Source organism: Sander lucioperca, chromosome 1 (genome assembly GCF_008315115.2).
Source record: "Sander lucioperca isolate FBNREF2018 chromosome 1, SLUC_FBN_1.2, whole genome shotgun sequence".
Taxonomy (NCBI): Eukaryota; Metazoa; Chordata; class Actinopteri; order Perciformes; family Percidae; genus Sander; species Sander lucioperca.
Window position 1 is genome coordinate 19,901,767 of NC_050173.1, and position 23,074 is coordinate 19,924,840.

Consider the following 23,074-nt stretch of genomic DNA (forward strand, 5'->3'; position numbering starts at 1 on the left):
GCAAGTGGAGGCTCCTTATATCCTGCAGAGTCCTGCTCCCCCTCACCTCCCCCTTCTTCTGTCTCCTCCCCCCTTCCCACTGCTATCTTTTGCTTTACAAAAGCTTTTTGGCTTTCACTCACTGGCATGCAAATCGCTGTGGTTACACAACTGGCACGTGTGGATGCAAGAGGGGGAGGTGATGAGGGAAGAATAAGGAAAGAAAGAAAAGAAAAAGGGAGAGTGGGTACATAATAGGGTTCTTTCAACACCCTTCCCTTTCTCCCTCCTCCATCACAAATGCTCAGGCATGCCTGGACTACCAAAACAGCTGTTTTGTAAGAGTGCAAATTTCTTTACCATATGGCAGAGATGTTCACAAGTCAAGTCTCAAGTGTTTGAGCTCGAGTCCAAGTCTCAAGTCTCTGGCCATCTGATCTGTCCCTAACACTGTATTATTAAATCTTATGAATTCAAAGCATGTCCTGTAGCTACCATCCATACAGTACAATATTAAAATCATGGAGAACTTGGTGTCGCCATCGTCAATGTATTTTTAAGTGTGAGTGTGCGCACATAAGGCATAAGGCATGCGTTACGTTGCACATTATGGCAAAGGGCAGGGGACATGCAGCTAGTCATACGTTTCCCGAACGTATGCGCCAATAAAAGAAAATAGAAATACATGAATACATTTAGATTTAAAAAGCAATAATTGCATGAAAACATGTTGTTGACGAGTCTCGACGCTCAAGTCTGAAGTCTTTTGGGTCGAGTCCGAGTCAAGTCTGAAGTCAGCTGTTTGTGCGACTTAAGTGTGACTCGAGTCCGAGTCTCAGACTCGAGTCCCCATCTTTACCATATGGTACCTGGAAGCTTCAAATAAACAAACCACATAGACAATAAGAACTAAACTTAAGCATCATTGAAAGAGGGCTCAAATCAACTCTATGAGCCAACATAATCCACCTGAAATAAGATAGTAAATGAGAAATTTCTAGATATAATAATAAACCAAATGTAGTAAATAGACATTATCTTGCAGCAAATTGCATTGCCAGATATATTGAGGCTGTGATATTTAAGAACACCACTGTGAGAACCTCTTTACTATTTCTCATAAAAAGCTCTGCCAGTGTTGCTCATAGTGATTTGATTGTTCTTTGCAGTTCATTTAATAGTTTCATAAACCTTTGAAACATAATAAATTAAGGGAGATGTCTTTTTAAATTTTGTAACAAAGACAGTGAGTAGAAGAGTTGGAAAAACTGTCCTTTTGTTAGACATTAAATGTTGCATCTCTGCTTTATGTGGTAAATACTGGTAATATCCCCTAAATCCATGACTGTTTTGTGTATTATCTACATTGTGTAATATGTAATGTGCTGATCAGCTGTAAATTCTATGCAAAAATGTGTTGATGGCCTTATCAGAGTTCCATAAGAGACGAGACAGGCACCGGCTTGCAATCGGCTGGTTATGTAACACAGACATGCAGACACAGAGGTGCCAGCTGGAGCTCGGGGCAGTGTTAAACATGTCTGGTAACCTAGTTTTGTAACCAAACTCTTTCAACCCTTTTTGGGCTCCACATCTGGGCTACATTAACTCCCACCCCCCACTCCTTTGTGTCCTCAGCCCCCCTCTCTAAAAAAAACCCATACATACAGACACACACTCGGAAAGTTAATTCTCAGTATAAAACAATGGCATGAAATTAACATAATAACTCGTGCATGAGAATGGTGTCTCTGGCACAGAATCAGCTGGTGGCAGATAAGGCCCAGTGTGGAATTTTTTTCCAACTGAAAACATTTGACAAAAACTTGATTGTGCTCCATTTTGTTTTATTTAGCTCTAACTGGCAACATTGAAAATTGACAGTTTTACAATTTTAAGAACTTGGTGCAGTCTTTCAACAACCTAAATTATGCAATATTCAGTTATTCGTGTGAGAACTGCCGAACACGGCAAGGCTGGATCTGTCTGTTGCACAGCTCTGCCTCCTCAGCATGCGGGGACACAGTCTGTATAACAAAAAATGAGAGATTAAATTACATAGAAGCTGTGATGCTGTTTTAATCAGCGAGTGGAGTTTGGATAACATGTTGTTGACAAAGTTTTAATAACTGAACCTAAACACATGCACAGCCTGCAGGAGCAAACAGCAGGTCATTGGTTTCCTTAAAGCTATTCTTAACCAGCAGCTTATTGAAATTATTTTGTCACATCTGCAACATTTTCACATTTTGTTGAGGTAGTATGAAATTATACCATTGCATGGCAGGAAAGGGCATCCATGTTGGCTGTGTGTTTACAAAAATGCAAGTTCTTGCAGGGATTTTCCATTAATTCTTTACCCCAAATCACACTCCTATAAAGAAATGATCTACCTCCAAATAGCTTGTACAACATCAATAATAAAGCAATAAAATTCACAATATACCTCATCAACAGCAGCACAATTTTATCAATGCCATTAACCGATCATAATCAAATCACTTAATTCAGATACAATTACTGTACTGTAACACTGAATAGGATGGAATGCATGAAATAAGTATGGAGCACTACAGAGCATGGACACCATTCTGAATGTACTGCAGTGTGCAATGACCTGTGAAAATACTCCATATATTGTAACTTAAGCCTGCGAGCTACACTGACAGCTAAAGAACTGACAATCATTTGATGTTTCCAAAAAAACTTTCTTGTTTGAAAGTAGCATTTCAAACATGTCAGCAGGTCATTGTGACTAAATAAAAAGCTGTATTTGCAAAATGTGTCAGCTGCTCCATTTACCTCTGTCCCTTTTTTGTGTTGTGTCTTATACATCTCACACTTTTTAGTTCTATCAAAGAATTCTGGCTATCTCTTATTTTTACACATTTAACTTACTGATTACATGGTCCTTGTCCACACTGCCACAGTGACCTAGAAAGAAAAAGTACAAATAGTTATTTAAAAGCAGCTGAGGAGGCAGGTGTCCGACTACATCTTACGTCATTAATGCAATGTTTAAAAAATGTCTTATTTTATTTTGAAATGTAGCACAATATATTCCAAACTACTTTTAGATAAATGCTGAATACTGTAGATCGGTTCAAGCCCAATTCTGAGCTCTTGTTGCTTATTATGCTACCTTACATTTCTCATTGCAGTTGCCAACATAGTTTATTTCATTTTATTTTTCAGGAGGACGTGGACGTACTGTAGTTGGGGAAGGGGAAGAGGTAGGCCAGTCCCAAACCCTGTTTTTCAGCAAGCTGCTCAAACTTGGTCAACATTGTCTCTGACAGATTATCTACAGACCTGCCTGCATACAGAGCACAAAAACAAACATGACATTACAAATGCACTTTAAAAAAATTAAAATAAACATACCGTCCAGTCTTAATTTGCCAGAGTAAAATAAGATCAGAACTACCACCTGGCTTTTAGATCTGAAATACCAAACCAAGGCGTCATGGCTGAGGAACCCACCATAGAGTTTCATGGTGATCTTGCCCATTTTCTGGTAGTACATGATAGCATAGGAGTTGTAGTCCGTCTCCCCGATCACTATCTCAGTGTTCAGCTCAGAACGAGTTCCTGGTGGAAACAACAGAGAGCATGGTAGGATGAAGGGATGCTGCAATACAATATAGTTTATATCAATTATGATTAGTAAGGAAGGAGCTGACCTTTAAGTGTTAGCTTGCCAGTGGTCGGTGTTAGATCATAGACCTGTAATATCTCCCAACACTGGTGATCACTGAGGAGAGAAGAGTTTGTGTTTGGTGAGATGTTTGATGAAACATTCGGTAAAAAACAGGAATTATGGTTAACCACCATTTCTTTAAAACATTTGAAAACCCTCATAGACTTTCATATTATATACTGTATATTTATATACGTTGTTTTATAATGTGACCATAGGTCTCAGATTGAACTACCTATCACCTATAACGTTGCATGAGAAAAGGACACAAACAAAAACTGATTTCCTCTGCGTGGGCCAAAAAGGATTTATAAAGCTCAAATCAAGCCCTACAAAAACAAGACACACTTGTTCCATTTCATTGTGTATTGTACTCTCTGTCTTTCTGCAAACGCCTTGTCAGGATGACCTAAAAGTTTTTAGTTTTTTTTAAAGGATGAGGCAAAGCTGATGGATTTGACTGTTTTGCCTCCTTCCTGTTTTTGAGGAAACACATATAATCAAACACATGTGGTCGAGACATGAAGTCAGTGCAGAATGAGAAAGGAGAAAGATTTGTGGCATTTTTGTCCCCTCTGCCGATCAGTCAAGTTACTGAAGAGTTACAGTGATGTAGTTTAGATGTAAGCACAGTGTGCTTATGTATGTGGTGCTACTTACTGTCGTGTTTTAGTACTGACAGACAGTGTTTGGTCAGAGGAATGTGTGAGAATCATGACTGTAGGCTCCACCTTGGTTCCATGAGTCATCAGGTAAGAGCATTTGGAGGCAGTGTTTAGCAGGTACCATGTTCCTGCCATCTGCAACACATGCAAGCAATACCAGGCATCAGAGACACAGGAAAAATAAGCTAAGTTTTTTTTTTTAACACAATATCTCCTAAGCCTAAGGCCGACTTCACACTGGCTGCGTGGCGTGAGCGTGTCAGCTGTGTGGCGTGTCCGTTTTTATTTCGGCTCCCATGTTAACAGGTTAGAGCTTGCGCACTGCCTCCGTGACACGCATGTCTCGGGCACAAAAACGCGTGCATGCTAGAAATAGGACCGACGCCTATTTTTCACGCGACATGCAAGCGTGTTGGAAGCGTTTCCAGGCAAAATAGAATACAAAAAGATGTGTATCATTTTGACACAAATACATATTATTAGTAAATTACATTTTGATGTTTGAAAGTCTCTAGGTTTTGACATAAATACAGATATAAATGTAATTTTAAAAAATATATATAATTATTGATTTTCAAATACTACACTTGTCAATACAGAACGACATATTCTGTAGCCTATTTTGCCGTCAATACTGCCGACGTTGTCTTTGCTGTAATCAAATCAGTGTATATTTATGTTTAACATGAAGTATACTACTGCTTGAGTGCATTTTATCAATGGGAAACATACATGTGTACAGACAAGGCTAGCAGCAGCAGCGCCGCGTCAGACACGTTTCTGGTGTGAAAAGACATCCACGCAGCTGCCACGGAAATGACACGCAACAGAAACACCACGCTCACGCCACGCAGCCAGTGTGCCTAACATCTGCTGATAAAAAGTTGTTTTTTACATTTCATGTTATCAAATGATCGTGTAAACCTTTTTCTTTTGCCCTATTTTCACCAGTGTCAGATGAAATCTAATTAAATATTTAGTAACATAAACTTTCTCTTTTCTATTAATGGAAATTACACATCTGCTCTGAATCAAATGTCCTGTTTTATTATCTTTTGTTATGCTTAAATTCTACTTCACTGAAAACCCCCCTTGTTGCCTAAAACCCCATATTGACACAATTACACAAGCATGTCCACATTGCCAGCCCCCACACTAATCCATAAACAGGCAGACCTTCATGTTTGAGGCTCTGGAAAAACATATCATTTTCTTTTTAGCATGGGTACTTAGATGGAAGTTTGAGGTTGTGGTCAACCTCTAGAAGTAGCATTTACATCTCATCTGTTTTAGTATAATTTTACATTTAACAATATAAGATTTGGACAAAAACCTGCTGCATTAGTCAATAGATGGCAAGTGTTCAAAATGGTCCTTGCATCACAATGTTAGGTTCCCAGATGTTCTCCTCAAAGCAATAACAGCTCTTTTGGTTATTTTGTTGTGGTAATAAGTCATGATTTCCACAGATTATTTTTTCAATCCTATTCATTTGTGTTATTGAGACATTATGGTACAAACAAGTGAGAAACAGAGTGCAAGGTCAGGTAACGGCACGGTGAACCTTTGACTATTTTGCTCTCAGACTGCAGCTGCATATAATTGCCTGGAAACAGTGCCTTTTCTATTTATTTATCCAAATGAGCAGTGATGGAGGAAATATTCAGATACAAAGTACAAAAGTACCATTAGATAAATTTACTTAAAGTGGCTCTATGTAACTTTCAGTTTGGGTTGATTCCAGCGGCCGCTTTGGACAAAAGCGGTAGTGTTTTTACCACACCTGTTGTCGTAAAGGCCTTTTCTTTACGGTGCTTTATTGCCCACTGTAGATTACTGAGTTAGCATTACAGGGAGGTCTATATAGTGGCAATGAATGTTTTGCTTAAGTTACAGATGCATCGTTGCATTTCAAGTGTTGCATACGTTAACTTAGCCTACACTTGGAAACCACTGGTTTAATCTTAAACAATATATTGTTTTTATAAGCCCATCATGTGTTTTATATAAAATATTAGTCTGAGAAGTAACTAAAGTTATCTAATAAATGGAGTGGAGTAAAGTACAATATTTCCCTCTGAATTATAGTAGTAGACGTATAAAGTAGCAGCAAATGGAAAATACTCAAGTACCTCAAAATTGTACCATATTTGAGTAAATGTAGGCTACTTGGTTACTTTCCACCACTGAAAATGACAAATCATCTCTATTCATTGCAGCCTGTTCATGAATCCTTTTCCAGCCTTGTCACAATTAAACTTTAAATGGAAGTTAAAAAAAATAAAAAAAATAAACCGTATGCCATCTGGACTCTCTACCTATCTAGTTCTGTAGCTTGATTTAGAGGCTCCAATCACAAACATGGGATAACAACAAAACTCTTTAACTTAGAAATAATTTTAAAAAACAGCACTTAATGCACAAACATAAAAATAACACACACATATAGTAGTGTATACAGTATACTGTACTGTGCCTCTTGCTCCAGTTTTTTTTACCTGTTGTATGTCTATGTTCTGTGCAGCTGGGGTCAAGTCAATAGGGTCGACCTTTGGCTTCTTGGGAGGTCGTTTTTGGGGTCTCGGTCGACTCTTGGCCCCCCCTACAGCCTCAGTGGAACCCCACAGACACACACACATCAACACCACCACTGCCAACATGCAACGCCATACTCCAGCCATCCTACCACTTGCAATAATACACACAAGAATCCGTCTTCTTCTTTTATAGGGTTGCTCAGGTTCCTGTATTCAGTTTTTTTCCTTCCTTTAGTATTGGATTTTCTGTCCCATCTGTCTGCTATCTACTCTTCCCAATCTGCTTTACTCAAACACAGACACAGAAAGAAATGCATAAACAGACAGAGAGCAGGGGGCAAACAATGTGAAACGGAATGGCTTATAGTTAAATATTAACTTTAAAAACTTGGTTTACTGGCAGAGATGAGGCCATACTGCAGTGGGGGTATCGGAAGGGGGCAGCAATACATTCTCATTAAATACTGACTTTAAAATCTTAATAAACTCTGCTGTCAGGAAGTCATAAACATAGATTCACACAAAATTTAAACATGTAAATATCTGTCAAAGTATACACTCTATATACTGTCATGTCCATCTACCTCAGATATATAAGCAACCGGTTATATTAAAAATTCTTAATTTTTTCCAAGCACCATTTGCACTTTTGCATTGCCCTATTGTATTCCTGTCTACAGTCCCCATAGAGCTGTTTGTTTACATGTGTGTATGTATATATGTGTATGCACATATGTATAAGTACACTTTCTTTATGCATACTTAAATCTCTACATAGTAGTCAAATGTCTGTTTACTTTGTTGTCCTTGCTTTTAGCCCTATTTCTATTTCTGTGTACTTTGAGAGCAACAAAAGGCCAGAGTCAAATTCCCTGTATGTGTTCATACTTGATTGGCCATTAAAGCTGATTCTGATTCAAATACAGTAACAAACCAAATGTGTATTTATTGAAAAATGATCATTTAACTTTGCATGTTTCCTAACACAGACAAAACATTTTCATCTTTAAACGTGGCCCTAGACTGAAAAACACACGAAGCAGCAATGTCATAACTTTGTGTGTTTTTGCAATCTCTACAGAAAAAGAAGTCTTCTTAATTCAGGCCCAGTGTATTTTGACATTTTTCAGACATGAAGACATTCATACATTCAGTTTGAAAACAAAATTATCAACTCAACAAAAATTAGTGAATATTAAAACACAATTAATACAGTGACCTGTTTTGAGGAAGTATGTTTTTCATTGAAGGAGCTGGGGTCTAATTTATAAACGTGACGTACGCACAAAACGTGGCTGAAAATGTGCATACGCAACTTCCCACGCAAAGGTTGTGATTTATAAAAAACAAACTTGACGAGAGAATGTGCGGTCCTCCACGCAAACTCTGACCCATGCGTACGCACATTTTGGAGACAATGGGAATTGGCGACGCAGATGGTGAGGTGGTGAACTGAAGTCAGACTGCAGAAATGGAATGGAATGGAATAACGATTACTCGTAATATTTTCAAGTATTGATGTCTCGCGCACATTTTTTCACTCCATATCATCCACGTTATCATGAAGATTAAATCCAGCAGTGTTATTTGCGCTTGTACTGAGTGATAATTGTTCCATAAACACCTTGTAAAATCCAACTCAAATCTTAAATAAAAATTAGTTCTTAATATTTAATCAGCGCTGTCTCACCGTCACATTGTCCGCTACGGAGCGCAGGAGGAGGAAATAGCCAACTCCATGGAATACTGGATAGCATCAAATACCCTACCATTAGATAACTGCAGAACACAGTGTAAATAACTAAATATATGTCTTTAATACTGTGCATACTGTATCATCAAATGTCAAAGTCTGGAAATACAGCTGCAATCATTACACTTAATGTCCTCGTTATCAGCCCAAACTTTAATACTGTCCGTGACAAAACCTGCATGAAGAAAAGTGTGTTTGCCTATTAGACTTTCTTTCGTTTTCAAATTGTATCTGGGGGTGAGGGATACCACTAGTTCATGCTGTGATTTTGGCAAGGTGTCTACAATCACAAACTGTTGTAAACATATAAATACTGCGGTGACCGCATGCGTAATGCTGCATGATGGCACTGCTGGAGGACTAACCGCCAATGGAAGAATCAGGAGAGAAAGAGACTTCAGGGACCATGACGATGACTGGCTAATATGCTGATTTAAATTCCCTAAAGCTGTGCTCTTGGATCTATGTACTGAATTGGGTCCAGTAGAGAGGGCAACGCGCCGGAACCGTGCCATCCCGTTCCAAATACAGGTCCTCGCCACTCTGTGGGCAGCCGGCTGTTTCCAGAGGGAAATGGCAGGCAGCTAAGTGTTTTATATAAATATTATATATAATCTTCAACTTTATCGCTAAGGCTTGTTTGGATATAATAATAATAATAATAATAATAATAGCTGTCCCCGAGTGCCGTAATGCCTGCCGTTTTGGACGGTATTATTAATATAGGTAGTCTATAGATCAGGTTTACCTACACTCTGCGAGAACAGGTCGAAATTATAATTCAATTTGCAGCAATTCCTGAACGTCTGAGAAGTTTTTTTTCTTTTTCCCCACCAGTCATCATGATTCGGCGTAAAGAACAACTGCCAGGGCCATTAACATACTGATCAGCATTCATGAGGTGCTTTGCATTGACTATTTATGGTTAAAAATGGGTGTGTATAGGGCGAGATAAGAGGCTGATTCACGTATGCACACTTGTGGGTAATCTGTGATTCATAAAGGGAACATTGCTTACAGATGTGCATTCGCACGGTTTTATAAATCTGTTGTTTGTTTTTTTTTGTCGTATGCCAATTTTGGCTTTTGGGCGTACATACACTTTTAGTAAGGATCCTATGCACAGTTTTATAAATGAGACCCCTGATGGTTTGAGTTTGTGTGAATCATGTACGGTATGTTCCTTTATGTAGACTTTCCTCCAGTCCATATATCCACTGTTTCAAGAGACTGAGCTTAGTTCTTTTCCACTTAAATAAACTCCAGGACGTCCTCTTCCTTCAGAATTCAATTATTAAGACAAATGGTCAAAACCATGGAATGAATGCTCTGACATTTAGGTGGTCCTTCGATTTGCCCCCTAAAATCAACAGGTATGAAATAAAACATAACTGTGTTTTCCTAGTAGTCCTAGCAGTTTATCAGTTCTGCTCATCCTTGTCAGCTTCGTTGTTTTTTCTGGGTTTAAACGTGAGGGCCACGCTGTTGATACAGAACCGCTGACCTGTCGGGTCTGGTCCATCGTCAAACACATGACCCAGGTGGGAATCGCACTGCATCAAAAACACAAACATGAAAGTCCTAAACCATTTAAAAATGCATAAATGATGGCTGTATTTGAAGAAAATTATACATGAAATTCTGAATGCAAAGTGTGGATACACAAACAATTCCAACATAACTACTTTATAAAACAAATGCACACAAAGCTACATTGAAGTATATTTTTGGTGTTGTTGGGCAAAAGTTCCATAATAACTTTTCAGCATATAATTCAAGTGGTCTGAGAGAAAACAAGTATTCTGCACCTCGGCTTGGCTGTTTTCAGGCTTTAGAAAATGTAGCTGTGACGGGAGACTTTGGCTCATCAGAGGTCATTTCAGAGAGAGAGAGAGAGTGTTCTATTGGCTATTCTACACATGCAGACATAGATAGGAGAAGGAGAGCTGCAGGAAGAGGTCTCACTCTACTTGACATTCTGGCGTTTTTTTGCTTTCTTCCCACTGCAGGTTTAACTAGAACAACAATACTAAGCAAACTGAACTTTGGCTTCATAGCTCAGAAAACAACTCACATTTTTACAAAGGACCTCAGTCCCAGCACTTCCCAGGCTGTTGTCAGGGCGACGAATGATGGAGGTGTGGCTTTCGTCCCGCTCCCATGTCCCATGGGCCTCTTTAAATGCTGGCCAGCCTGTCCCCGAGTCATACTTAGCCTCTGAACTATCAAGAGAGGAAGGAACATTTCCTAAAGGAGCATTTGCAAAAACATTTCTGTATAAACATTAGGGCTGGGACGATATGCTTTTGCCCCGATTCCATTCTTTCACGATACATGGATGCCTATTCGATTTGTACTTCGATTTTCATTTATGCGATTTCAGAAAACAAAAGTTGAATAATACACTTCTAGAGACAATGTATCATGAGACATTTCTAAAAACTATTTTTTTTTCTAAAAACAATGCACATCACATGTCGGTCAGTCTGACATTTAATTCATTTGTAAATAAATGCATAACATGTATTTTCTGCATTTTCTGCTTTCGCTCCGTTTTACTGGAAACGGATATGATGTAGTCACCGCCGGTGGTACCGTATACAGAAAATATTTAGGTGAATCATTGGTAAAAATGAACATCTAACATCAAAAATCATACAGTTATATGTAGGGAAGTAAGACTGCAAACGGTTACCTGAAAAGTGGAACTTCACAGCAGACACAGTGGTACATCCCCACTTCAGAATGGTTAAGGTAGATCCCACTAAAGGGCTGAGAACACACACACACACACACACACACACACACACACACACACACACAGTTTTAGGATCAGGAACACTAACAGCCTGACACAGTGATGAGTTTAGTCCACCTGTGCTGATGTTTATTAGAAAACATGTATGTCAGTCTGGTAGACTAAGACAATGTTGGTTTGTTACGTATGACGAAAGTGCGTAAGTGCAAGCCCTCCCGGAACCCATAGAGATTGTATTGAAAGCTCTGATATTTGAAAAAATATGATTTTACATGAGAGTCTTCTGGGGCGATTTTCAACCTGATTGAAATCGCCCCAAAAGGGGCGTGGTTATTTGAAGCACGACTTTAGCCTGATTGGACATTTAGTGGAAGATCAGGCGTCTAGATTAGAACACTGATAACGACTGTTTCCGTGATTCCTTCCTTTTCCCGTTTGGCAGTGCGTCGCCCATATCGTCCTAATGAACACACCGCCCCTGGGTTTGACACAAATCACTGCATGGTGCATGTACTGTAGTAGGTTGCAGTACTCACCATCTCCGTCCCTTTCTCTCTGGTGACTACATACTGTTCTGGGGTCAGTTTCTTTTGCCAGTCTGTACTCTCATCGTAACGAGTGAGAGACTGCAGGCCTGCAGAGAGCAGAGGTAACAATTAAGACGACACAGAAGTTTTTAATGTACACACTGAACATGGTAGAAGGACAGTTAATCCACTCCTAATCAATCAAGTATATAAATAGCAGCAACCAACCGAGAAACGATTAAAAGCACTATGGCAGGATTTCCTAAACTTTTTCTTTTAAAAATAGCAGCCACAACATTACATCATCCACAGATCACTTAACACTGGCAAATTGAGGACAATGTTTAAAATTAACTGTAGGTCTAGGCTATTGCTCAAGGCAGGAAGGGTACCATTTATAAGCAAAACAGTCATAGATAACCTTAACTCCTAAAGTAAAATTCCACTAATCCCAAATGTATTGGAAACCCAGGAAACCCACTCCTGTTAACCACAGCCCTTTTTTCACGAGCAATCACCTGTAGCGGCATGTTTCTTATTCTAAGTTCTTCGTGAGCAAACTGCAGCTTGGTGCACCTGCAGGACTCTGCAGCCAGAGAGAGATAGCATGTAGATGAAAAAGTAAACCCCTAAAAAACCCCGAAGTGACAGTTAAGAAATCAAACGTCTTCCCAGTACCTTGAGATGTGGATACAGGACGGGTGAATACCGGGATCCTCCTCGGTAACACCGCGGATCTGGCCTTCGCGTGCTGAGAAACTACAACGAAGAGACGGGCGACTAAACGAGACATGTCTGCTGCTGCTGTGTCGAGTCTGTCTCTGCCTAAAGTTAAGAGCTCTCGCTGGATTGTTAAATGCGACGGCGAGTTGGCGCTGGTCCTCCCTCTGCTGTTAGCTGGGTGACCCGGTCAAAAATCACACCTTCAAGCAGCTATATAGGTTAAAGTGGACAGGGTTTACTGGTTTGTTTTTTTATTGCTGGACAATGTGCAAAGAGCACCATACTTGTGTACCAGCTTTATGGCTTGTTAAAAAAATAAAAAATAAAATAATAAAATGCTGACTCGGGGCAAACAATCTGGTTGGTGGTGGTGGTCAAGTCAATTTTGTAGCCCAAAATTACAAATGGGTCTTAGTTTAGGCTACAATGTACGCCATACATATTGGTGCTGAGTAGCCTAATGCTAATGATGGAACACCGAATGTAACTAGGCCTAAGTACATTTACTCATGTACTGTACTGAAGTTGAAATTTGAGGTACTTGTACTTTACTTGTGTCTTTTCTTTTCATGCCACTTTCTACGTCTACTCCACTACATTTCATAGAGGAATATTGTACTTTTTACCCCACTACATTAATCTGACAGATGTAGTTAGAGTTACTTACATTTAAGATTTGTGCACACACACATACAAATACGATGTTTTATTATAAATTAAACTACCCAAATATATATTAGCCTACATCTACATCTGAAATGATTAGCCATTAAACACTTAGTTAATTGACAGAACTGTTTTGATCGTTTCCAGTTTCTAAAATGTGAAGGTGTTTCTGCATTGAGTACTTTTACTTTTAATACTGTAAGTAGGTTACATTTTCCTGATACTGCTACTGTACTTAAGTAACATTGCAGGACTTTTACTTACCAACAGAGTATTTTTACAGTGTGGTATTAGTACTTTTACTTAAGGATCTAAATACTTATGCCACAACTGCCTATAGCATGTAGTATGCCTGACCTCGCTTGAGGCACAAACAGCAGATAAAGATCACCTGATAACCAACTCCAGCTTGCAGAGTTAAACTAGGTGCACCGGGGCACTGTTTGCTGTTTGCCGCAGTAACAACATCGTGAATCTTCTGTGGAGAAGAACCAGGTTAAACCAGTATGTTTAAAACAGCATTTTACCTTTTGGCTTGTGCGTGCACCAAAATAATCAACTGACTATTTGCATAATACTTTATTGTATGGTTTAAAGGTCTGCCATACAGCAAATACACAATATAAATAAATATCTATAATGCATCTAAGTAAAATGTCCGGTCACAGCATTATGTACTGCAGTATTTCTACACTACAGTGTTGGTCTAGATAGTCTGGTATTGCACAGCAGCAGGGGTATTGGCTGTAAGCAGGCTTCCAGGCTGGTGCATGAGGTCTACTATGTAGCGGTAGGGCTGTGAAGAGCGCTCATTCATGGAGGGATTCCCATTGAAGAGGAGTACCTCGTTCCAAGCCCGGCTGTACTCACCCCTTTCAAGTGTGCAGCTCATTCCGATGCAATCAGCCAGACACTGAAAAGTGAAGACAGGTCGGGGGATTATGATTTGGAAACAATAGATGGATGGAATGGAGAGGATTATTATAATATTATAATAATACTTTAAGTGGAGGATGGGGAGAACTTAGAAGGGTCTTGAAATAGGATGTTAAAAGATGTGTGTGAAAGGAAAAGATTGGTACAGAGGGGGAAACAGCTGATGATGCTGTGTGGTAGCTAGGTCAGTGGTACCTTGAAGAGAAGTGCCCTGTGGCAATAGATTCCCCTGCTGATCAAACCGATGGGAACAACATTAGACTGAAGCTGAAACTTGAGCTCGCTGAGGTGCAGCACCCATGGGAATTCATGCAACTTTTCCATCTCTACTGCTCCGCCCATGGCTTCACTCACCAGCCTGGCATCCAAAAACATGGACACAAAACCCATTAGAATGCAGGCCCCTTCAAAATTAGTTTTGCATCCTTAAGGCTCACAGAGTGGTGTGTTCTAAAATGCTGTTACATGCCACTGGTGTCATTTTTAGTGAACCCTTACTAGCACTCTATGAGCTGGTGTGCAAATACAGTTTCCAGGGTGTCTTGTTTCAATTTGTTAAAATGATTAAAAACAATGGCTGCTTATTATATAATATGAGATGATTTAGTTCTCTATTTGTAGCAATATCCCTGCATGTTGGTTATGTGCTGGCTGCATTGATATGTTACCTGGCCAAGGCAGCACACTGCTCTCGTTCATCACTCAGTGGGAGGATGGTTTTTTTGGCCTCGTTAACTAGAAGCTGCAATGAGACGTCATCCATCATCTTCCACGGTTTCTCTGTAGGAGACTCAGCCCGGGTCTCATTTTTCTGTTTGTCATCCTTTTTGTTCTTTCTGTACAGGGAGACAGTGAATTAAAAAGAAATCTGAGACTTGATTTCAACTATGGACATTTCTCTGTGTGAAATGATAAACTCGCAGGGAGTTTACAGACACAATTAGCTTGTGTAGTTTGTAGTTAGCTCGCTGTCACTCTCACATATACACTGATAATAATTAATACCAATATGTTATCTTTCATTTCTGCACATATTCTTACATAGATTTCATAATAAAATTAGAAGATACCTAGTGAGCAAATGTCTGCCAACCCCATTTTTCAGCACATTATTACAAACGCTTACACGGCAGTTTTTTTTCCTCTGCTATTTTAAATTATGGCCAAAAAGAAATGAATTGTATGATTGCAAAGCTTCTGGAGCTGCTTCACCATAAAGTCTTACCAGTCTACCACAATCTAATGTTTTTGAGATATCATGGAGACAAACAGGAGCAATAGCTGAACCTCCCAGGTCAAAGTCATACTAAGTCATACTAAGCCATGGATAGATTATATAACACACTGCTTAAGAATGCCTAAGATGTTGTGTGTGTATGCATGCTCCAGGGGGGACATGGTGGAAATGGGTTGGACCAGAGGTACCCTGAGGGGGTACTGCTCTCTTTGGCAACGTTAATTCATCAAAATGCTGGAAGCTTGTGGAAGCTTTAGTGTGTGTGTGTGTGTGTGTGTGTGTGTGTGTCTCAGTCAGCATGCATGTGTGCAGGAATCTTTATGCATGCATGTGCACTTGTGCATGGTTGTGCGTTAAAGTCCATTAGTCTAAACACAAATTCTCTTTTACTGTGAGTGTGTTGCCATCTTAAAAAATGGGATTGTTTACCCTGAGAGGCCACGCTAAAGAGGTGCACTGAAGGCAACGGGGAGAGGGGGAGAAAATAGAAGCAAAAGGAGAAAAAAATGGAGCACTGGATTGGAGCAGACAAGGGGAGGGTGATAGTAAGCTTGCAGCCACAACTACATGGTGTGGCTGGTAGTGTAGGAAATTTGCCAAGTCTCAGCCAATGCTCTACCCCCATCTGTGTGGTTGTTCTTGTTAGTTTCCCACTCTGTAGTACTTGTAGTGTAAAAGGCCCGCTTAGCTGTAATAGTTTGGGGATTGTCTGCCACTGGGTTGGAGTTCTGATGCATACAAATAATAAACAATGTTTAGTTGTAGTAGAATGTTCAAAAGAAAACCTACTCTGTTGCTGTGTTGACAACAATGATTTTCCGGTGCTCGTTGACAGGCTGCTTGGACAGTTCCTCTAAAGTCTGAATCCTTTGACCGGCATGAGCCTGGGGGGGGGGAGGGAGAGAGAGAGAGAGAGAGAGAGAGAGAGAGAGAGAGAGAGAGAGAGATGTGAATGCGTAAGAAATATAGTATGTTTTCTTCTTCACGAAAGACAGATGGAACAGAGAAAACTGTTGTTGTGATCATGTTGGTGAAACAGATTAGTTCAACAAGCTCAAGTTCTAAAGGAGCAGATTATGAGCATGTCTGGAGATTTGACAAGAGTTTTTTTTTTTGTATTTGTATATAAGCTCACATTCCTTCAAGTGACCTCTGTTACACATCAATTTCAATAGCACATAACGCACCTTCCCAGCATCATAGAAGCCATCACTAATAATGTCAGTGGAGGCCAAATGACTTGTCAGGCTGTATTTGACAGACAAGTTAAAGTTAAGCAGGCTGATCATGGCCAACTCGCTGAAACGGCTCCTTCGATTCACTGATAGGTTGATTTCCTGAAGCATTTCCAGGGCTCTGAGACACACATGAACAGATATTCAGACATTGATGATAAATATTATTAAAAAATATGAACACACATGGACAAAATTACCCATTCTTTCTTTTGGAGCTACACATAATACTGTCCTATACTGCCATCTACTGGCTATTTAAGAGATTACTCTGAGTTGGTTCCAACACTACACTGTTACTCCGCTTTTACATTACACTACTCAAAAACACTCCTTCAGTTCTATATTTCATGATTCATCAGTCATGTTCTAATGTCACTGTTAACTGTCATTGCAGTGTCTTACCCAAATTGGCACATCTCCACAGCGGCGTTCACATCACTGGCGCAGACATTGATAGCCAAGCATGCATGGTGCAACACCTCCTTGTGATAGGAGCGCAGCAAATTGACCAGTGGGTGAAGGCCTCCAGCACTTTGTAGCTATGTAGGACAGGACGTTAATGTCAAAGAAAGCATATAAAATATTGTTTGAAAATGTATGAGAAGCCATTGTTTATAATGAACATTGTTTGTTTGTTGTGGATTAAGTAACAGTGACAGTAAAACCAGTATCAGTAAAATTAACTGATATTTCCTTTATGCAAAACACCTCTCCAAATTTCATAATATTCTTGTCATTTGCAAACATGAGAACACGGCAGCAGTCTGAACTGTCATTAGACACACACTAGTCTCGCTTTGCCAGACCCTCCTCCAAAGCGCGCTGGAAGAGAGTCTGGCTACTGCACATAGCATTCGGGGATGGGATGAAAATGTGCAAAGCGACGGTGCCGCTGCAAAATAGCCTCGGGAAGGAACTTGTTTTGGTGGAACATGTTTACGTTCAAAGGTTGTTTTAGTCGTGCAACAGAAAACCCAGATTGGACAGATAGTCTAGCTAGCTGTCTGGATTTACCCTGCAGAGATCTGAGGAGCAGTTAACCATTGTCCTCATAAATCCACCGGAGTTTAACATTCCAACACAAAGAAAGCTGAAGGTACTGCCAGACGGAATTTACGGCGGCAACAGAGCATCCAGGAAGTGAAACGTTGTGTATACAGTATAGACTAGACACACACAAACACCAACCTCTGCCCTAGCTTCTGTATCACAGGCCAGCACTGTCAGGCACAGCGTGGTGTTGATCAGAACCTGTGTATCTGTGGACTGTAAGGGCTCCACCAGAGCCTGTATAGCTCCATGTGACAAGATACTGCAGCGGATGACCTCCTGTCCTGCCATGTTGCCAAGTGCGTCAGCAGAATTTGCCACCGTCCTGCGACAGCTTCCATACAGCTGCTGGACAAGAATCTTATCGCCTCCTGCCTCGTATGCTGCACTGTAGATAGCACAGAAATGGATGGGAGATTTACTGCATCCTACAGAGCTGGCAATAAATGAAGTCTCATAACATACAACACAGTATGTATGCAATATGTATGATATGTGTGATTTGCACAAATAGTACAAGGGAAAACAAACATTAAGAGGATAAGGATAGTGAGGGAATGATGCAGGGAAGGTGGAGTTAAATGTCCCGAGAGCTGAAGGAGACAGTAATGCGGATATATGGAGTCAGACAGTGAGAGACGATGGCTATAGGGAAGATTTGTCAGGGGAATAAAAATGTGAAAGATAAAATGGAGAAAGGGAGAGAAGAGAGGTAAAGAGATATTCAGTGAAGGAGAACCATGAGAAGACAGATGAAGCATTAAATCATTTGTGAAAAAGCCGAGAGCAAGGCACACTGCTCAAATTCAAAATACCACCTCCTTCCAAGCCTCAGTTTTAGAGACTGCAAACTTATCACTTGATGTTTTACACTTCTGTCAATAAGTTACACATATCATTAATACTTGGTGGCATACACACTCATTCCCAGGTCTCTTTTGAGTAACTAACTATAGGGGTGACATTTACATTATCTAATAGGTTGTCTGTTACTCACAATGCATTTAGCTGGTTGCCATGTGTGAGGTTGGAGAGGGCCTGGGTTGCTGCCTCTTTTAGCTTCAAACTCTCATTGTTCAGCAACTGTACAACTGCTGGGATACCATCTGAAAAACACATAAATCCAACTCATTCACACTTTATCATGGTGAGTGTGTTGATGCTAAGGTGGCTGTGTGAATGTGTATGTACTCAGGTCTCTGAAGCTGTCCTTGCTGGCTAGGTGAAAGCTCATGATGGACACAGCCTGGCAGGTAGCTGTTTTCACGCTGATGTCCGCCACAGACAGAAGCTCTACCAGAACCTTCTCCACATTCTGCTCATGGAGAAGTTTACGATTCTCAGCTGCACCCATGTACACGCACACACAACAAAACAAACACAGAAAACACACACCTGTTAGGTATATATACCATTTCGATTTCCAAACCTGTTGTTGGAAAATTAAGAGAAAATGATTATCTCTTGTCCCCTTCTCTGCTTACAGCTCTGAGCAACCCTGGCGATGCATTTAACAGCGTTGGACTGGATTTCAGGTAAATTGGGGGTGAGAACAAACTCCATCAGCCTCGTCAGTCCTCCACCCTTGTGGATTACCTGTAAACTCTTACTGTCACTTAAACAGTTAGCAACTACCTGTAAGGCCTCAGCATGAAGGTCATGAAAGTCCTGGAAGAAATAAAAGCATATATAAGGGGCAGAGGATGTAACAGACATACCGTGAATGGGATAGAAAAGGTATTAGGAGTTGAGACCAAGTGTTAATTCAAAGATAACCATTTCCTGCTAATGGTGCAAACATAAACTGCATATATAGGCAGTTATTACCCTCTCCATATTTTGTCTTCTCATTTTTATTCATGACAGGATAAAGACATACATTAGCATCTTACCACAAAAGCATGTGTGTTCTCGCTCACACACATCTACCTACCATGTTACTGAGGATATCCATGAGCTTCTCAAATCCTTGCTCTTCCCTGAAGGTGTTGCATGTATCTGTATCAGTGGTGACATTCTGCAGCGTTTTTAAAGCCAAATGCTGAATGACAGGGAAGTCAGACTTCAACAGTTCCAGAAGTGGAGGGATCCCTCCCAACTCATGTAATGCCAGACGACTTTGGTGGTCCTTCATATATACAGCACAACACAGGATACAAGAAGACAACAAGAACTTTGGAACAATTACATTTCACCCATGCCCTTGTAACCTTCTCTAGACTGATGGCTTTGAGTCACCTGAACCAGGTTAAAGATGATCTCTAGGGAGTTCTTCTTGACATCGGGGTCTGGACTGGATAAGAGCTGGATTAGAGGTGGCAGGCCGTTGTTGTCAGAGATCTTGACCTTACAGGCAAAATCCACTGACAGAGAGGCCAGGCACAGTGTTGCAAAATCATGGACAACTATATCTTCTTGAATAGGAGAAAAAATGGCGTTGTTTCTTTGTTTTATTGCAGCTCTTATACAGTAAATATCTACTTCTGAGTCTATTCATTGTGTGATCAAAGTGACTCACCTTCAAGTGACAGTTTGTCAATGATTGATGGAATGACATCTATTTTTTTCAGGGCACTCTTTATATCACCTTGCAATAGAAACATGAGACAAGGTTAATACCTGAGTGGCAGTTATTCATTGAGCACATCAATCAGTCACTCAGTCTGTAAATAAACAAAACTGAATTCTGCAACTAGTCAACAAATCTCTTAACAGTCTATCGCCTGACAAGCAGATAGATGGTCAGGAAGTTGGTCTGTAAGTTAACCGGCCAGTCACATCAATTGCATAGTAAGCCACCAAACGACTCAGAATGTGAGTCTGCATTGATTTTGTATGTTGTCTGACACACCGTTGGTGGCCATTATGCCCAAGGCCATGAAAGCATTGCGTCTGATCAGCTTGTTGTTGTGAGTGATGAGCTGACAGAGAGGCTCCAATGCCCCGAGTCCCAGCAGAGAAACCTTGTTCTCATCTCCTAACAACAGGGGGAGACAGTGAACAGGGAAGTTACTGTAAGCATGGTGCCAAACAGACCTGAGTGCCTGTGGGCATTTATTATTATGCATCAGTGAAGTAGTGAAGGAAAACACTGCAATGTGATTGAATATAAAAGACAATGGCAGATAACATGCTAAAATGTTGTGTTCGACATAGTAATATACATACTATTACAATGTGTTTATCATTTTATGTCAGCTCTTGATAAACAAAAGTATTAAGATTAAGACTTTATTGATCCTGCAAGTGGAAATTACAGCTTTCACTCTGTTGTTAGTTATTACACACATACACAGCATATACAAGTCAGTGCTTGAGCATAGAATGGAAACAAATTAGATGATAGTGTAGATTTCATAGTAAATCTCAGGAAATAACGACAGTGGTCAGCCACAAGTACATTTTGTGCTTTTCAGCTGCAGGGTTGGCCACAAAAAAAAAACTAATATGTGTAAGGGGTTAGCATAGGTAGTCTAATGTACCTTTCTCTGCAAATGTGTGGATTGCTTCACAGGCTTTGACTAGGATGTCCTCCTCTGGGCAGCTCAGCAGCAGCACTACTGTTGCTGGAGTTTTGCCCTCAACAGGTAGTGGCTCAAACTGTAACTGTGAGGAGAGAGGGATGCAAATGCTTTATAACTGATCTTATGTCTGTCTTCGGAATGTACAGTTTGTTTTTTAGGCTATTGGCATGTGTTTCAATGGACGTAAAATGGACCTTTCAGAAACATGTTAGCTAGCTAGGCTTTTTAAAAGGTAAAGATGAGTAGGCTTTCATTACTCACCGTTTCCTTGCATGGAGTTTCGCTCTCCTTCTTCACTTTCTTTCCCATTCTGTGACCTAGCGTTAGAGAGAAACTGTTCAACAATATAGTTCTAAACAGCGTTTATTGATCATAGATCGTTCAATACCTGCAGTCATGAATATAGCTAGCTAGCTATGCTAGCTAAACTACAAAGCTAACCTGACAGCCGGCTACTACTAGTGTTCACGAATGACGCTTCTAAAACAAACTAGCAGTCATCACTTTTTTTTTTAAATATTCACTATGACTTACCTGTTTGTTTGTTTTTTGTTTTCAAACTAAAGGACAAGTTCAAGATTCATAATTACCATGACAGCCGACCAGAAAAACAAGACCGTAAGTTTAATGTTGTGGAAAAAGAGGTGGACACCCCGTTGCTAGGCAACGCGTGCCACGTTGGGCTAAACCATAAAGGCTAAATTAGTTGAAATATTTCTTGCTAACTTGTTTGCTATGGTTTGGCAAGCCAATTTAATCTTAACATATATCAAACGTTACTGACATTAATTTGTGGAATTGTCAAATTTTCACATCTTTATTTGCATAACCTCACAAACGTGAAACAAACAGGTGATGTAGTTAGCTAGAACAGTTCGGCATCGTAGGCCTACTTATATTTATTTAGAATAATATATATATATATATATATATATATATATATATATATATATATATATATATATATATATATATATATATATATATATATATATATATATGAGGCCACAGTGCTAGCCATTGGGCCATCATAGATAAAGTCAGCAAATGGACTAAAAGTTTTTTCAATGTTTTTTTTAATTCACATATGCAGTAGGCCTACAATGTAGGCTACAGTGAAATGTTGAATTACAAGAAAAAGAGGTTGCAAAAAGACAACTAAACAAAATGTGAATCCTTGAAATATGCAAGACATAATAGGCCTAATAATAATAATAACTTATTTATATAGCGCCTTTCAAGAAATCCAATGACACTTTACAGAATTACAGTGGCTATAGGATTAAGGGAGGTTGTAGGCTGTGTGTGTTTCTACTGTGTGTGTAAACAGGTGGTGTTTTTTAATATGTCCAGGGATGTAGCATTTTGGATATCTGCAGGGAGGGGGTTCCAGAGGGATGGGGCTGCAACACTAAAGGCTTTGTCTCCGAAGGTACAGAGTCTGGTGTGGGGAATTGGAGAGCAGACCAGCGTCTGAGGACCGCAGGTTTCGGGGTGGGGTGTATGGATGGAGGAGGATTCTATATTTGATGCGGGACTTAATTGGGAGCCAGTGAAGGTGGATGAGAGTTGGAGTGATGTGCTCCCTGGCAGCAGAGTTTTGGACATACTGGAGCCTGTCTAGGGTTTTGCTGGGGATGGCACCATCAGGGTTCAAAATTAACTTTTTTGTCCACCAGCCAAATGGCTAGTGAATGTTCAAATTTTACCAGCCACTCAAAGGATTACCATTGTTTTTTGGCTGGTGAGTAAAGCAAATCTACCAGCCAATTGCATATTTT

General features: G+C 40.0%; 3 protein-coding genes across 9 annotated transcripts; all 3 read right to left on the reverse strand.

Annotated features, from left to right (window-relative positions):
* Positions 1–1,809: 1,809 nt before the first annotated feature.
* On the reverse strand, positions 1,810–7,191 carry c8g (complement component 8, gamma polypeptide). Its single transcript, XM_031282242.2, has 7 exons — positions 6,843–7,191; positions 4,340–4,479; positions 3,663–3,733; positions 3,463–3,570; positions 3,191–3,295; positions 2,878–2,913; positions 1,810–2,006 (listed from the first exon to the last, which is right to left on the reverse strand). Exons 1-7 carry the CDS (start codon positions 7,023–7,025, stop codon positions 1,987–1,989), a joined length of 663 nt encoding a protein of 220 aa, XP_031138102.1. The 5' UTR covers positions 7,026–7,191; the 3' UTR covers positions 1,810–1,986.
* Positions 7,192–9,583: 2,392 nt separating this feature from the next.
* On the reverse strand, positions 9,584–12,881 carry msrb2 (methionine sulfoxide reductase B2). The gene is made up of 5 exons (XM_031282247.2): positions 12,598–12,881; positions 11,929–12,026; positions 11,330–11,406; positions 10,709–10,856; positions 9,584–10,187 (listed from the first exon to the last, which is right to left on the reverse strand). Exons 1-5 carry the CDS (start codon positions 12,710–12,712, stop codon positions 10,056–10,058), a joined length of 570 nt encoding a protein of 189 aa, XP_031138107.1. The 5' UTR covers positions 12,713–12,881; the 3' UTR covers positions 9,584–10,055.
* Positions 12,882–13,872: 991 nt separating this feature from the next.
* Positions 13,873–21,968, reverse strand: armc3 (armadillo repeat containing 3). 7 transcript variants are annotated; one of them, XM_035999943.1, is made up of 17 exons: positions 21,825–21,968; positions 21,555–21,615; positions 21,252–21,375; positions 20,621–20,746; positions 20,288–20,356; positions 20,008–20,180; positions 19,703–19,897; positions 19,254–19,437; positions 18,961–19,113; positions 18,767–18,875; positions 17,908–18,157; positions 17,122–17,258; positions 16,669–16,837; positions 16,271–16,365; positions 14,913–15,080; positions 14,440–14,602; positions 13,873–14,221 (listed from the first exon to the last, which is right to left on the reverse strand). In XM_035999943.1, exons 2-17 carry the CDS (start codon positions 21,600–21,602, stop codon positions 14,015–14,017), a joined length of 2,370 nt encoding a protein of 789 aa, XP_035855836.1. In that variant the 5' UTR covers positions 21,603–21,615; positions 21,825–21,968; the 3' UTR covers positions 13,873–14,014. The 7 variants fall into 7 exon arrangements, with proteins under 7 accessions (XP_035855836.1, XP_031138079.2, XP_035855824.1 ...); XM_031282219.2 differs by having other exon boundaries at positions 20,008–20,183; positions 21,555–21,612; positions 21,834–21,967; XM_035999931.1 differs by having other exon boundaries at positions 20,008–20,183; positions 21,829–21,967.
* Between the last annotated feature and the right edge of the window lie 1,106 nt (positions 21,969–23,074).